At 51.6% G+C, this 14,070-nt stretch overlaps 1 protein-coding gene across 1 annotated transcript in view; it reads right to left on the minus strand.

Moving 5' to 3' along the window:
* Positions 1-14,070, minus strand: part of LOC145361250 (inositol polyphosphate-5-phosphatase A-like) — a 47,910-nt gene that overhangs the window by 27,929 nt on the left and 5,911 nt on the right. Inside the window, exons 2-6 of the mRNA XM_080216883.1 lie at positions 11,141-11,181; positions 7,377-7,477; positions 3,749-3,836; positions 2,056-2,119; positions 375-478 (exon numbers count right to left, since the gene is read on the minus strand). Of these exons, the coding sequence (XP_080073009.1) occupies positions 375-478; positions 2,056-2,119; positions 3,749-3,836; positions 7,377-7,477; positions 11,141-11,181 (398 nt within the window). The remainder of the gene's footprint in view (positions 1-374; positions 479-2,055; positions 2,120-3,748; positions 3,837-7,376; positions 7,478-11,140; positions 11,182-14,070) is intronic.

Raw genomic sequence — 14,070 nt, forward strand, 5'->3', positions numbered from 1 at the left:
CACCCACAGTGCTGTTAGGGAGGGAGTTCCAGGATTGTTATTGGACATCAGTCAGTCCGTGTGGTGTAGGTACACCCACTGTGCTGTTAGGGAGGGAGATGTCACACAGGTGAAGTGTTGGATTCCAGCCTCGGGTCACTGTCTGTGTGGGGTTTGCACATTCTCCCCATGTCTGCATGGGTTTCCTCCAGGTGCTCCGGTTTCCTCCCACGGTCTGAAAGATGTGCTGGTTTGGTGCTAAATTCTCCCTCAGTGTAACCCGAACAGGAGTGTGGCAACTAGGGGATTTCCACAACAACTTCATCGCAGTGTTAATGTAAGCCTACTTGTGACACGAATAAATTTACATTTAAAATCTGTTTTGCAGATCTTACCTCAGGCCAGAAGTCCTGAGCGAACCGTTCTTTCTCGATCATAGTGTTGCTGTCTAGGTTTGTGGTGTGGACCTCTTTCCCTCGCACCTCCTGGTAGCTTTGGACTGGGTAAAAGCAGAGAGGGAGTTAATCCCCTTGCTTGTTGGAGAACGGCCACATCAGACCTCACCTTCCAGTGTTCTTCCTCATTAACAACCACTCCGCCTGTTTTCCACATCATCCATCACCCTTTCAACCTCACTCCCTACACTGAGGTCAACGCTCCCCACAGGGGAGACGCTCACTTGTCCCGGGACAAGCTCCCTCTGGATGAGAGGATCAGGAGGGTGAGTGCGAGTGCGGTTAACTCCCAGTCTATCAGCTCCCTCTCACTTGCCTCCACCACACTCCTTCCCGTATTCACACCCACTCTGCATCATGTGAGGGTGAGTGTGCACCCTGAGGCTCCCGGGGGGGGGGGGGACACCCTCTGACCCTCTCGCACTCAAAGGGCCATCTTTATTCATGACTCTTTTTAAAAATTATCAACTTATTGCTTTGATAGTGTGATCTCCGTTAGTTCATCAATTTACACCTCAACTCTTCTTAGAAATTGATGCTTGCTACTGTGACCAGAGAGAGAGAGAGAAAGGGGGGAGAGAGAGAGAGAGAGAAAGGGGGGAGAGAGAGAGAGAGAGAAAGGGGGGAGAGAGAGAGAGAGAGAGAAAGGGGGGGGGAGGGAGAGAGAGAAAGGGGGGTGAAGAGAGAGAGAGAAAGGGGGGTGAAGAGAGAGAGAGAAAGGGGGGTGAAGAGAGAGAGAGAGAAAGGGGGGGAAGAGAGAGAGAGAGAAAGGGGGGGAAGAGAGAGAGAGAGAAAGGGGGGGAAGAGAGAGAGAGAGAAAGGGGGGTGAAGAGAGAGAGAGAGAAAGGGGGGTGAAGAGAGAGAGAGAGAAAGGGGGGTGAAGAGAGAGAGAGAAAGGGGGGGGAAGAGAGAGAGAGAGAAAGGGGGGGAAGAGAGAGAGAGAGAAAGGGGGGTGAAGAGAGAGAGAGAGAAAGGGGGGTGAAGAGAGAGAGAGAAAAAGGGGGGTGAAGAGAGAGAGAGAAAGGGGGGGAAGAGAGAGAGAGAGAGAAAGGGGGGGGGAGGGGGAGGGGGAGGGGGAGGGGGAGAGAGAGAGAGAGAGAGAGAGAGAGAGACAGACAGAGAGAGAGGGACCGAGAGAGAGAAAAAAGGATAGAGAGACAGAGAGAGTGAGAGAGATTGAGATTGACAGAGAGGGAGGGAGAATTCAAAGGAATTTGCCTATCCCGTACAGGAATCAGAGAATGGGGCGGCATGGGGGTTAGCCCTGCTCCCTCACAGTGCCAGGGACCTGGGTTCGACTCCCAGCTTGGGTCACTGTCTGTGTGGAGTTTGCACATTCTCCCCGTGTCTGCATGGGTTTCCTCGGGGTGTTCCGGCCTCCCACAGTCCGAAAGGTGTGTGTGTTAGGAGGATTGGCCATGCTAATTTGCCCCTTAGAGTCCAAAGAGAGAGAGAGAGAGAGAGAGAGAGAGAGAGAGACAGACAAGCAACAGACAGCAGAGAAAGAGAGAGAGAGAGACAAGGAGAGACAAAGAGTGTGTCAGAGAGAGAGAGAGTCACAAAGAGAGAGAGTCTCAGAGGAAGAGCGTTCGGAGGCAGAACGTAAAACTGTAAAAGTTACCGTTAAAATCAAATTGGTGAATAGCTTGTATGGATTGATGCAGGAAGTAGAGACTGCCCAGGGCCTGTGGGGAGTAACAGGAATACAGTTAGACATGTGCAGCTGGGTGAGCTGTCTACACTAAATCCGTCCCCTGGAGAAAGGGCTGGACTTCCAGAGTGAAGGCAAGCTCCGAGAGACAAGCTCCAGTTTGATTCCAGTATCAGCTGGGTGGCTTCGAGAAAGTAACTTTTCCCTGCTGCTCCTCCTGAACCCCCCCACCAGCAGTGCTGGGGAGCAGTTTCAGAGGAAGCAGGGGGGCTGCAGAAGGACATGGACAGGTTCGGAGAGTGGGCAAAGAAGTGGCAGATGGAATACAATGTGGGAAGGTGAGGTTATGCACTTTGGAAAGAGGAATGGAGACACAGACTATTTTCTAAACGGGAAAATGCTCACGAAATCAGAAACACAAAGGGACTTGGGAGTCCTTGTTCAAGATTCTCGAAAGGTTAATGTGCAGGTTCAGTCGGCAGTTCGGAAGGCAAACACAATGTTAGTATTCATGTCGAGGGGGCGAGAATACAAGAGCAGGGATGTATTAAGGAAGGATGTGCCAGCCTTGGAAAGGGTCCAGAGGAGGTTCACAGGGAACAGCTTGTCGTATGAGGAGTGTTTGAGGACTCTGGGTCTGTACTCGATAGAGTTTAGAAGGATGAGGGGGGGATCTTATTGAAACTTACAGGATACTGCGCGGCCTGGATAGAGTGGACGTGGAGAGGATGTTTCCACTCGTAGGAAAAACTAGACCCAGAGGGCACAACCTCAGGCTAAAGGGACGATCCTTTAAAACAGAGATGAGGAGGAATTTCTACAGCCAGACAGTGGGGAATCTGTGGAACTCTTTGCTGCAGAGGAGGCTGGGTCATTGAGTGTCTTTAAGACAGAGATAGATAGGTTCGTGATTAATAAGGGGATCAGGGGTTATGGGGATGAGAAAGATATCAGCCATGATTGAATGGTGGAGCAGACTCGATGGGCCGAGTGGCTGAATTCTGCTTCTAAGTCTTATGAAATCATTGACAAATTACGTAATCATATCTTCAGTTCCATCTTACAGATCATTACTGTACATAATGAGAAGTTGTGGTCCCAATACTGACCACTGTGCAACACCATTTGTCATGGGTGGCACAGTGGTTAGCGCTGCCGCCTCGCAGCACCAGAGAGCCGGGTGCAATCCCCAGCCTTAGTATCTGTGTGGAGTCTGCACATTCTCCCTCGTGTCTACATGGGTTTCCTCCGGGTGGTCCGGTTTCCTCCCACAGTCCGAAAGACGTGGATGTTAGGTGGATCGGTCGTGCTAAATTGCCCCTTAGTGTCAAGGGTACGAGCTAGGGTAAATGTATGGGGTTGTGGGGAGAGGGGCTGGGTGGGATTGTGGTGGGTACAGACTCAATGGGCTGAATGGCCTCCTTCTGCACTGTAGGGGATTCAATGATTCTATGGTTGGCATCCTGAAAAGGGCCCCCTATACCCACTCTCTGCCAGCCAATCTTCTATCCATGCCAGTACCTTGCCTCCAACACCCTTGGCTCTGAGCTTGTTTATCAGCCTCCTGTAAGGAATCTTGCTGTCCTGATTATCCTGGAGTTTGGACATGAGGAATTCTTGCCTTTGTCCGAAGCCCCGTCCCCCACGCCCCGGGCCTACTCACAGTGAAGTGGTCATGAGCAGTGAAATCCTGGTCCATGTAAATCCGCACCCGGTTGTACTCTCTCATCTCATGGCTGGAAAGAATATCGCTGTGGAGGAGAAACATAAAAAGGGGTCAGATTGAAAATAAACGCAAGGCTTGGTGCCTACAAGTGAGGCCTTCGGGCTCAAGGCCCAGGCAACGCCGAAGGCCTCACACATAAAGGGGCTTCTAAACTCGAACGGCCAGTGTAACACTCTCTCCGATTCCCAGGTTAGGGAAGTGTTTGCAGAGGATTGATAATGCTGGGCTCCAGAATTCTGCTCATCGCCATGGCAACACTGGGCCTTAAAGTGCATACTGGGAGCCCTAAGCCAGTCTGGGGGTCACTGCCAACCGCAGGATGGGAATATGGGATCCCACACAAATACTAGGGGATCTCAGGACATGAGATAGTGTTTAATAAGCAAATAATCTGAAGAATATGGCAAAATTTTCACAATGTTCAGCTTTGGAATGTGCGGCGCTCCCTCAGCACTGACCCTCTGACAGGGCGGCACTCCCTCAGCACTGACCCTCTGACAGGGCGGCGCTCCCTCAGCACTGACCCTCTGACAGGGCGGAGCTCCCTCAGCACTGACCCTCTGACAGGGCGGCACTCCCTCAGCACTGACCCTCTGACAGGGCGGCACTCCCTCAGCACTGACCCTCTGACAGGGCGGCACTCCCTCAGCACTGACCCTCTGACAGTGCGGCACTCCCTCAGCACTGACCCTCTGACAGGGCGGCACTCCCTCAGCACTGACCCTCTGACAGGGCGGCACTCCCTCAGCACTGACCCTCTGACAGGGCGGAGCTCCCTCAGCACTGACCCTCTGACAGGGCGGCACTCCCTCAGCACTGACCCTCTGACAGGGCGGCACTCCCTCAGCACTGACCCTCTGACAGGGCGGCACTCCCTCAGCACTGACCCTCTGACAGTGCGGCACTCCCTCAGCACTGACCCTCTGACAGGGCGGCACTCCCTCAGCACTGACCCTCTGACAGGGCGGCACTCCCTCAGCACTGACCCTCTGACAGGGCGGCACTCCCTCAGCACTGACCCTCTGACAGTGCGGCACTCCCTCAGCACTGACCCTCTGACAGGGCGGCACTCCCTCAGCACTGACCCTCTGACAGGGCGGCACTCCCTCAGCACTGACCCTCTGACAGGGCGGCACTCCCTCAGCACTGACCCTCTGACAGGGCGGCACTCCCTCAGCACTGACCCTCTGACAGGGCGGCACTCCCTCAGCACTGACCCTCTGACAGGGCGGCACTCCCTCAGCACTGACCCTCTGACAGGGCGGCACTCCCTCAGCACTGACCCTCTGACAGGGCGGCACTCCCTCAGCACTGACCCTCTGACAGGGCGGCACTCCCTCAGCACTGACCCTCTGACAGGGCGGCACTCCCTCAGCACTGACCCTCTGACAGGGCTGACCCTCTGACAGGGCGGCACTCCCTCAGCACTGACCCTCTGACAGGGCGGCACTCCCTCAGCACTGACCCTCTGACAGTGCGGCACTCCCTCAGCACTGACCCTCTGACAGGGCCGCGCTCTCTCAGCACTGACCCTGTGACAGTGCAGCACTCCCTCAGCACTGACCCTCTGACAGGGCGGCACTCCCTCAGCACTGACCCTCTGACAGGGCTGACCCTCTGACAGGGCGGCACTCCCTCAGCACTGACCCTCTGACAGGGCGGCGCTCCCTCCGCACTGACCCTCTGACAGTGCGGCACTCCCTCAGCGCTGACCCTCTGACAGGGCGGCACTCCCTCAGCGCTGACCCTCTGACAGGGCGGCACTCCCTCAGCGCTGACCCTCTGACAGTGTGGCACTCCCTCAGCGCTGACCCTCTGACAGGGCGGCACTCCCTCAGCACTGACCCTCTGACAGTGTGGCACTCCCTCAGCACTGACCCTCTGACAGTGCGGCACTCCCTCAGCACTGACCCTCTGACAGTGCGGCACTCCCTCAGCACTGACCCTCTGACAGGGCGGCACTCCCTCAGCACTGACCCTCTGACAGGGCGGCACTCCCTCAGCACTGACCCTCTGACAGGGAGGCACTCCCTCAGCACTGACCCTCTGACAGGGCGGCACTCCCTCAGCACTGACCCTCTGACAGTGCAGCGCTCCCTCAGGCGTGTGTGTGTGTGTGTGTGTGTGTGTGTGTGTGTGTGAGTGACAGTGAGTGAGAGAGTGAGAATGTGTGTGTGCCATTGGCGATTCCGCTGACTGTGTTCTGATCTTTCTCAATAACTGCGAGCCGTTAACAAAGCTTCCTGTGGAATCTTCCAGCTTTGACAGCAGAGGAAGCTTCGGGATTGCAGCAATAACTGTAATAATGTGGGAGAGAGAGAGAGCGAGGTCAATGTGGCCTCACCAACACCCGGTACAATTGCAGCAAAACATCCCTATCCTGTACTCAAATCCTCTCAATAGGTGGAATATTGGGAGCAGTTTTGGGCCCCGTATCTAAGGAAGGATGTGCTGGCCTTGGAGAGGGTCCAGAGGAAGTTCACGAGAATGATCCCTGGAATGAAAGGCTTGACATATGAGGAACAGTTGAGGACTCTGGGTCTGTACTCGATAGAGTTTAGAGGGATGAGGGGGGATCTCATTGAAACTTCCAGAATACTGAGGGGCCCTGGATAGAGTGGACATGGGGAAGATGTTTCCGTTAGTTGGAGAGTCTCGGATCCGAGGGCACAGCCTCCGAGTAAAGGGTCAACCCTTTAGAACCGAGATAAGGAGCAATTTCTTCAGCCAGAGGGTTTGGTGAACCTGTGGAATTCTTTGCACAAGTAATGGCACGCTGGCACAGTGGTTAGCACAGCTGCCTCACAGCGCCAGGGACCTGGGTTCAATTCCCAGCTTGGGTTGACCGCCTGTGTGGAGTTTGCACATTCTCCCCGTGTCTGCGTGGGTTTCCTCTGGGTGCTCATGTTTCCTCCCACAGTCCAAAGGTGTGCGGGTTAGGTGGATTGGCCATGCTAAATTGCTGCTTAGTGTCAGGGGGACTAGCTAGGGTAAATTTATGGGGTGAAAGGGAAAGGGTCTGGGTCGGATGGTGGTCAGTGCAGACTCAATGGTCCGAATGGCCTCCTTCTGCACTGTAGGGATTCTATGAAGCCAGAGAGTTGGTGAATCTGTGGAACTCATTGCCACAGAGGAGGCCGGGTCATTGAAGACAGAGATAGATAGATTCTTGGTTGGTAAGTGGGTCAAATAATTATGGTGAAAAGGTGGGAAAATTAAGTTCAGACACTTATTGAATGGCAGGACAGACCAGATGGGCTGAATGGCCTAATTCTGCTCCTACATCTTATGAAGGCCAACATACCATTTGCCTTCTTTACTGCCTGCTGTACCTGCGCGTTTACTTTCAGTGACTGATGCACGAGGACTCCAAGGTCTCCTTGAATATCCGCCTCTCTCAATTTACACCCATTGGAATAATAACCTGTCTTCCTATTATTGCTACCAAAGTGGATAACCTCACATTGATCCACATTATACTGCAAGTGCTATACATCTGCCTGCGCCCTTAGCCTGTCTGAGTCACACTGACGCATCTCTGCGTCCTGAGTTGGAGGACACTTACTTTACGAACTTGTTGACGTGTACCATGCCTGTCTCGTAATCCTTCCCTCCAATCTCCTGGCAATGAATGGCTAGGAAGTGCGGTTTGTATTTTCTCACGACCTACAGAGAGAGGGAGAGAGAGGCAAATCCACAGTCGGTCACTACAGTGTCTGAAGGGACATACACATTTCTAGAGCGTTTACAGGGGGAGATTCCAGCCACGTTCACCCCAAGGTCGGACATTCACGCTCGAGGTCAACGGACCTGTGCATGGTTTCCCCAGCCCTGGACAAGGAACAAAGTAAAGTCCAACACAGGAACAGGTCATTCAAACCTGTGCCGACTGTGATGCCCAAACTAAACTCAAAGAAAACCTTCTGCCCTTACTCAGTCCGTATCCCTCGATTTCCCTCCCTATTAACATCGAAAGACAGAAGAACAGAGCAGGAGGAGGCCATTTGGCCCTTCAAGCCTGCCCCGCCATTCATCACGATCATTCACCCCAAGTGGAATATCCAGCCGCCTCTGGAATACATTCAATGTTTTGGCAACAACTACTTCCTGTGGGAATGAATTCCACCGGCTGAAGAAATGTCTCCTCAACTCCATCCTAAATGGTCTACCCCGAATCCTCAGACTGTGACCCCCTGGTTCTGGTCTCCCCCACCATCGGGAACATCCTCCCTGCATCTACCCTGTTAGAATTGTACAAGTCTCTATGAGATCCCCCCCTCATTCATCTGAACTCCAGTGAAAACAATCCTAACTTAATCAATCTCTCCTCGTACATCAGTCCCGCCATCCCCGGGATCAGCCTGGTAAACCCTCGCTGTACTCCCTCGAGAGCAAGAACATCCTTCCTCAGGAAAGGAGACCAAAACTGCCCACAATACTCCAGGTGTGGCCTCACCAAGGCCCTGTATAATTACAACAACACATGCCTGCCCCTGTACTCCAAACCTCTCCCAATGAAGACCAACATACCATTTACCTTCTTTACCACCAGCTGCACCTGCATGCTTACCTTCAGTGACTGGTACTCAAGGACACCCAGATCCCTCTGCACACTGCCCGCTCCCAATTTACAGCCATTCAGGTAGTAATCTGCCTCCTTGTTTCTGCTTCCAAAGTGAATAACCGCACATTTATCCAAATTATACTACATCACCATGCATTACCCCACTCATCCAACCTGTCCAGATCATTCTGAAGGATCTCTGCATCCTCGCCACAGTTCACCCTCCCACCCGACTTAGTGTCATCTGCAAACTTTGAGATGTTACATTTTGTTCCCTTGTACAAATCATGAATATATATTGTGAATAGCTGGGGTCCCAGCTCCAATCCTGTGGCACCCCACGAGTTACTGCCTGCCAATTTGGAAAGGACCCATCCTGATGCATCTTAGACATTTCACGGTCATCAGTAGATTCCTAATTCCAGATTTGTTTTTAAATTGAATTCAAATTTCACCATCTGCCGTGGCGGGATTTGAACCCGGGGTCCCCAGAACATTACCCTGGCTCTCGGGAATACTAACCCAGTGACAATAGCACTACGCCACTGCCTCCAAGCACAGCAATCGGTATTCACAATCCTGTCAGTTCCTCCCTGCTTTCCTTTGGTGAGGTACAAAGGAACAAGGCCCTTCGGCCTTCCAAGCCATGATGCCCTAATTAAACGAAAAAAACCTTCTGCCCTTATTCGGTCTGTATCCCTCTATTCCCTCCCTATTCATGTACTCATCCAGACACCTCTTAAATGTTGCTAAGGTGCCTGCTTCGTCTGGTAGCAAGTTCCAGGCACCCAGCACTCTCTGCGTGAAAAACTTACCCCCCTGCACATCTTCCTCAAACTTAGCCCCTCTCACCTTGAACCTCCTGTAAGGAAAAGCCTCCGACTGTCCATCCTATCTCTCTGCCTCTCATCATTTTGTAGACCTCTTTCAGGTCTGCCCCTGTGTGAGGAAGGGTCAAACTTAGGACAGGAAAGTAGGCCTGGTTTGGCATACTTAACTGGCTAACCTCTCCCGGGCCTTTGTGGATTGTAGGCATACTGCGTCACCAGGTAAGACCCCAGATATTGTGAACTGTCCTATGAAAGGACATTGGAAGTTCTCTAACCCTGGCAGTGAAAAAGCCCTGGATGAAATGAACCCATTAATGGCTTTTCTTTTCTAGGTAAATCCCACGCAATCCCCCTGTTCCAGTTACCATTTGTGCGACACACCCTCCAATTTTTGACCGGATCTTAAACCCCAGGCCTCCCCAGCTTTTCCTGTGGCAAAGTGTCTCGCGACCAATCAAGCGTCATCGATACATTCTTTGGCTCTCTCTGTGTGAAGATGCCAGCTCGCGCGGGAAGGTGGGGGCATGGGCACCTGAGGAGGCATGCCCCATTGAGGTATGGCTATAGGGGGACACCAAGTTCCCACTGGGGTATGGGCGCCAGAACAAAGAACACTACAGCACAGGAACAGGCCCTTCGGCCCTCTAAGCCTGTGCCGATTATGCTATCCCATCTAGACGAACTGCCTGTATCCCTCGATTCCCCACCTGTAATAGAACACAGAACATTACAGCACAGGACAGGCCCTTCGGCCCTCCGTGTCGTGCCGAGCTGCATCCAATCCAAAGATCAAGCTATCCCACTCCCTATCATTCTGGTGTGCTCCATGTGCCTATCCAATAACCGCTTGAAAGTTCCTAAAGTGTCCGACTCCACTATCACAGCAGGCAGTCTATTCCACACCCCAACCACTCTCTGAGTGACAAATCTACCTTGGACATCCCTCCTATATCGCCCACCATGAATCTTATAGTTATGCCCCCGAGTTTCAGCTACATCCACCCGAGGAAATAGTCTCTGCATGTCCACTCTATCCCCCAAATCATCTTAAAAACCTCGATTAAGTCGCCTCTCATCCTCCTCCACTCTAAAGAGAAAAGCCCCGGCTCCTTCAACCTTTCGACATAAGACCTACCCTCCAAACCAGGCAGCATCCTGGTAAATCTCCTCTGCATTCTCTCCAATGCTTCCACATCCTTCTGATAGTGAGGTGACCAGAACTGCACACAATATTCCAAACGTGGTCTCACCAAGGTCCAGTGCAGTTGCAGCATAACCCCACGGCCCTTAAACTCAAACCCCCTGTAATAAAATGCTAACACACTATAAGCCTTCTTCACTGCTCGATCCACTGCTCTGTTCATGTGGCTATCCCGCTAAGTCTTAAATGTGGCTAACGTAACTGCCTCAACCCCCTCAGCTGGCAGTACATTCCAGGCCCCCACCACCCTCTGTGTAAAAAACTTTCCCCGCACATCTCCACTGAACCTTTCCCTCCTTATCTTGAACTTGTGTCCCCTTGTAATTGTCATTTCTGGGAAAAAGCTTCCAACTGTTCACCCTAACTATACCCTTCATAATTTTACAGACTTCTATCGGGTTGCCCCTGAGCCTCCATCTTTCCAAGAAGAACAATCCCAGTTTATTCAACCTCTCCTCAAAGCTAATACCCTCCAGACCAGGCAACATCCTGGGAAACTTTTTCTGCACTCCCTCCAAAGCCTCCATGTCCTTCTGATAGTGTGGGGACCAGAATGGGGCACAGTATTCCCAAATGTGGCCTAACCAACGTTAACCCAATTTACTCAGGTGCCCCCAAGGTATGGGCATTGCCCAACACAACCCCTGCACGACCCAGAGAGAAAAAATCAGAGCTCAAAACCCCACAACTTCTGGTTGACCGCCTGTGGGGGGGGGGGTTGAGTTTTCACTCACCTGATAAAATTCTTGAAGCCAGATGATTTGTAAACTTCCAGCTAAAAAAAAGAAACATAACACAAAATAATGAAATCAAATGCATTTGTCTGAAGGGCGCAGTTAGATTCTGACAGTTTTGTGCAGTGGGAGCCCTCCATCAACTCAAGGGGGAGAGCAGATAGCACAGTAGTTAGGCTTCAGGCCCAGTCAGATAATACCACAGTTTGAGAATTTGAATGTTGCTTTTGGCAAAAGAACATCAGCTGTATTGTTAAAACATGTTTGATTTCCTCATGATACCCACCCCCCCCTCCCAATGCCTCATCCACAGTTAATAAAACACACCATTTTTTATGGGCCTACATAACTCAGTTCCCACACCCACGCCCTGGCAGCTCAGATACACCCCTCTGAAGTGGAATTGGCAGCAGAGCCTAAACTCGTGTGTCCGGAGAACTAAAAGAAATTCCGCAGGGCTTGAACAATCTAAAGCATGGTGCATTCTGGGTCCATTCTGGGAGCCCCACTTTTGGAAAGATGTCAAGGCCAATTTGGAGAGTCAGGTGTAGCAAAGATTTGCGAGGTGGGACCATGGTTGTGGGAGAACCTTTTTTTTTAGTGTCACAAGTAGGCTAACATTAACACTGCAATGAAAATTACTGCAAAAATACTCTAGTCGCCACACTCCTGTTTGGGTACACTGAGGGAGAATTTAGCACCTAAACAGCATGACGTTGGGGGGAAACTGGAGCACCCGGAGGAAACTCACGCAGACACAAGAAACTGGGGACTCCGCATGGTCACCCAAGCCGGGAACATCGACCCATGTTTCCCTGAGTGTGATGGTCCTGGCAGCTAACTGCTGTGCCACCCCTGCAGAAATCAGCTGCCCTTACCCAGTTTGGCCTATGTGTGGCACCAGATCCACAGCAATGTGGTTGACTCTCAACTGCCCTTGGGCAAATTTTTGTTGAATTTATTGGTAGGCCTGACCCACGAATAAATTATTGGTCAAAGATCCATCGTCAATAGAGCCAGCCTCTGCCAGATTCCCCCTTGCAGGCTTCAGATATGCATACTGATTGAGTAGCCTCCATTACGTAACCAAGGAAATGAGGTCAACATAATCCGCCCACACACCGTCTTATCAGGGTCATCTGCAGGTGACAATGCGTACACCAGCAGCAAGCAAACCTGTGGTCCTCAGGACTCCTTCCTCATTCTTTTCTGGTTTGCCATTGCAATTTTTACAATCAGCACAGAACGGATTTGCACACCTGATCTTATTCTCCTCGATGTCAGAAGCAAAGTGTTAATTTAAGGCAGAAAAGAAAAAGGGGGTAACATTTCTGGAGTCGTAAACGTCAACACTTTCACCTAAGATCCTTAGACCGTCCCTCCTAAGCAGGAACACTTCTGTCTAGAGGGACAAGGGCAGCAGATACATGGGGAACACCAAGTTCCCCTCTGAGCCACTCACCATCCTGACTTGGAAATATCGGCCGTTCCTTTGCTGTCACTGGGTCAAAATCCTAGAATTCCCTTCCTAACAGCATTGTGGGCCAACCCACAGCACGTGGACTGCAGAGATTCAAGATGGCGGCTCACCAACACCTTCTCAAGGGGCAACTAGGGATGGGTAATAAATGCTGGCCAGCCCGCGACACCCGTGTCCCACGGATGAATAAAAAGAATTTACACACCCAAACCCACACATCTTGGGACACTAAGGGACAATTTAGCATGGCCAATCCCCCTACCTGCACATCTTTGGACACTAAGGGGCAATTTAGCATGGCCAATCCACCTAACCTACACATCTTTGGACACTAAGGGGCAATTTAGCATGGCCAATCTAGCATGGCCAATCCCCCTAACCTGCACATCTTTGGACACTAAGGGGCAATTTAGCATGGCCAATCCACCTAACCTACACATCTTTGGACACTAAGGACAATTTAGCATGGCCAATCCACCTAACCTACACATCTTTGGACACTAAGGGGCAATTTAGCATGGCCAATCCACCTAACCTACACATCTTTGGACACTAAGGGACAATTTAGCATGGCCAATCCACCTAACCTGCACATCTTTGGACACTAAGGGGCAATTTAGCATGGCCAATCCACCTAACCTACACATCTTTGGACACTAAGGGGCAATTTAGCATGGCCAATCCACCTAACCTGCACATCTTTGGACACTAAGGGGCAATTTAACATGGCCAATCCACCTAACCTACACATCTTTGGACACTAAGGGGCAATTTAGCATGGCCAATCCCCCTAACCTGCACATCTTTTGGATTGTGGGAGGAAACCCACACAGACACAGGGAGAATGTGCAGACTCTGCACAGACAGTGACCCGAGGCCAGGAATCGAACCCAGGTCCCTAGCGCTGTGAGGCAGCAGTGTTAACCACTGTGCCACCACGCTGCTATGATAGGTCGAAGGCTCTGGAGAACAGGATGAAGGAGTGGAAACACTAAGTAGTTCTTTGTGGCGAACTGATCGTATAGAAGGGGCTGTCTCACGCTGAGGGAAACCACAACTTTCAAAGTGTGAACAAGTGCGAACGCCAGCCTCGATTCTCACACATCGAGCAAGCAAAGAAGCACGATTCTCATCGGTCACTGCCTCCACCCAGGACATCTTGAGGGGAGTCTTTCACTGAGGGAGGGAATCCCAAGATTTTGATTCCAGTGGATGAACAGCTGAGATGTTTCTAAGTCAGGAATGCTAGACCGCTCGGCCTCACGGCTTTGCTCCATTGCAGGCTACTCACAAACTATTCGACTGTGTGAGCATCACTGTGACTTTTCTTCCCCACAGTTATTTGCATCACCTTACCTTAAGTTAGGGTTGGAGCCTTAACTCCACTTTCCAAGCTCCCCATCCACAAAGCCCACCTCCCTCCACCACCGACACATAGTGGCAGCAGTGT

The sequence above is a fragment of the Carcharhinus amblyrhynchos genome, chromosome 34, assembly GCF_965287045.1.
Source record: "Carcharhinus amblyrhynchos chromosome 34, sCarAmb.v2.hapA, whole genome shotgun sequence".
Classification (NCBI taxonomy): domain Eukaryota; kingdom Metazoa; phylum Chordata; class Chondrichthyes; order Carcharhiniformes; family Carcharhinidae; genus Carcharhinus; species Carcharhinus amblyrhynchos.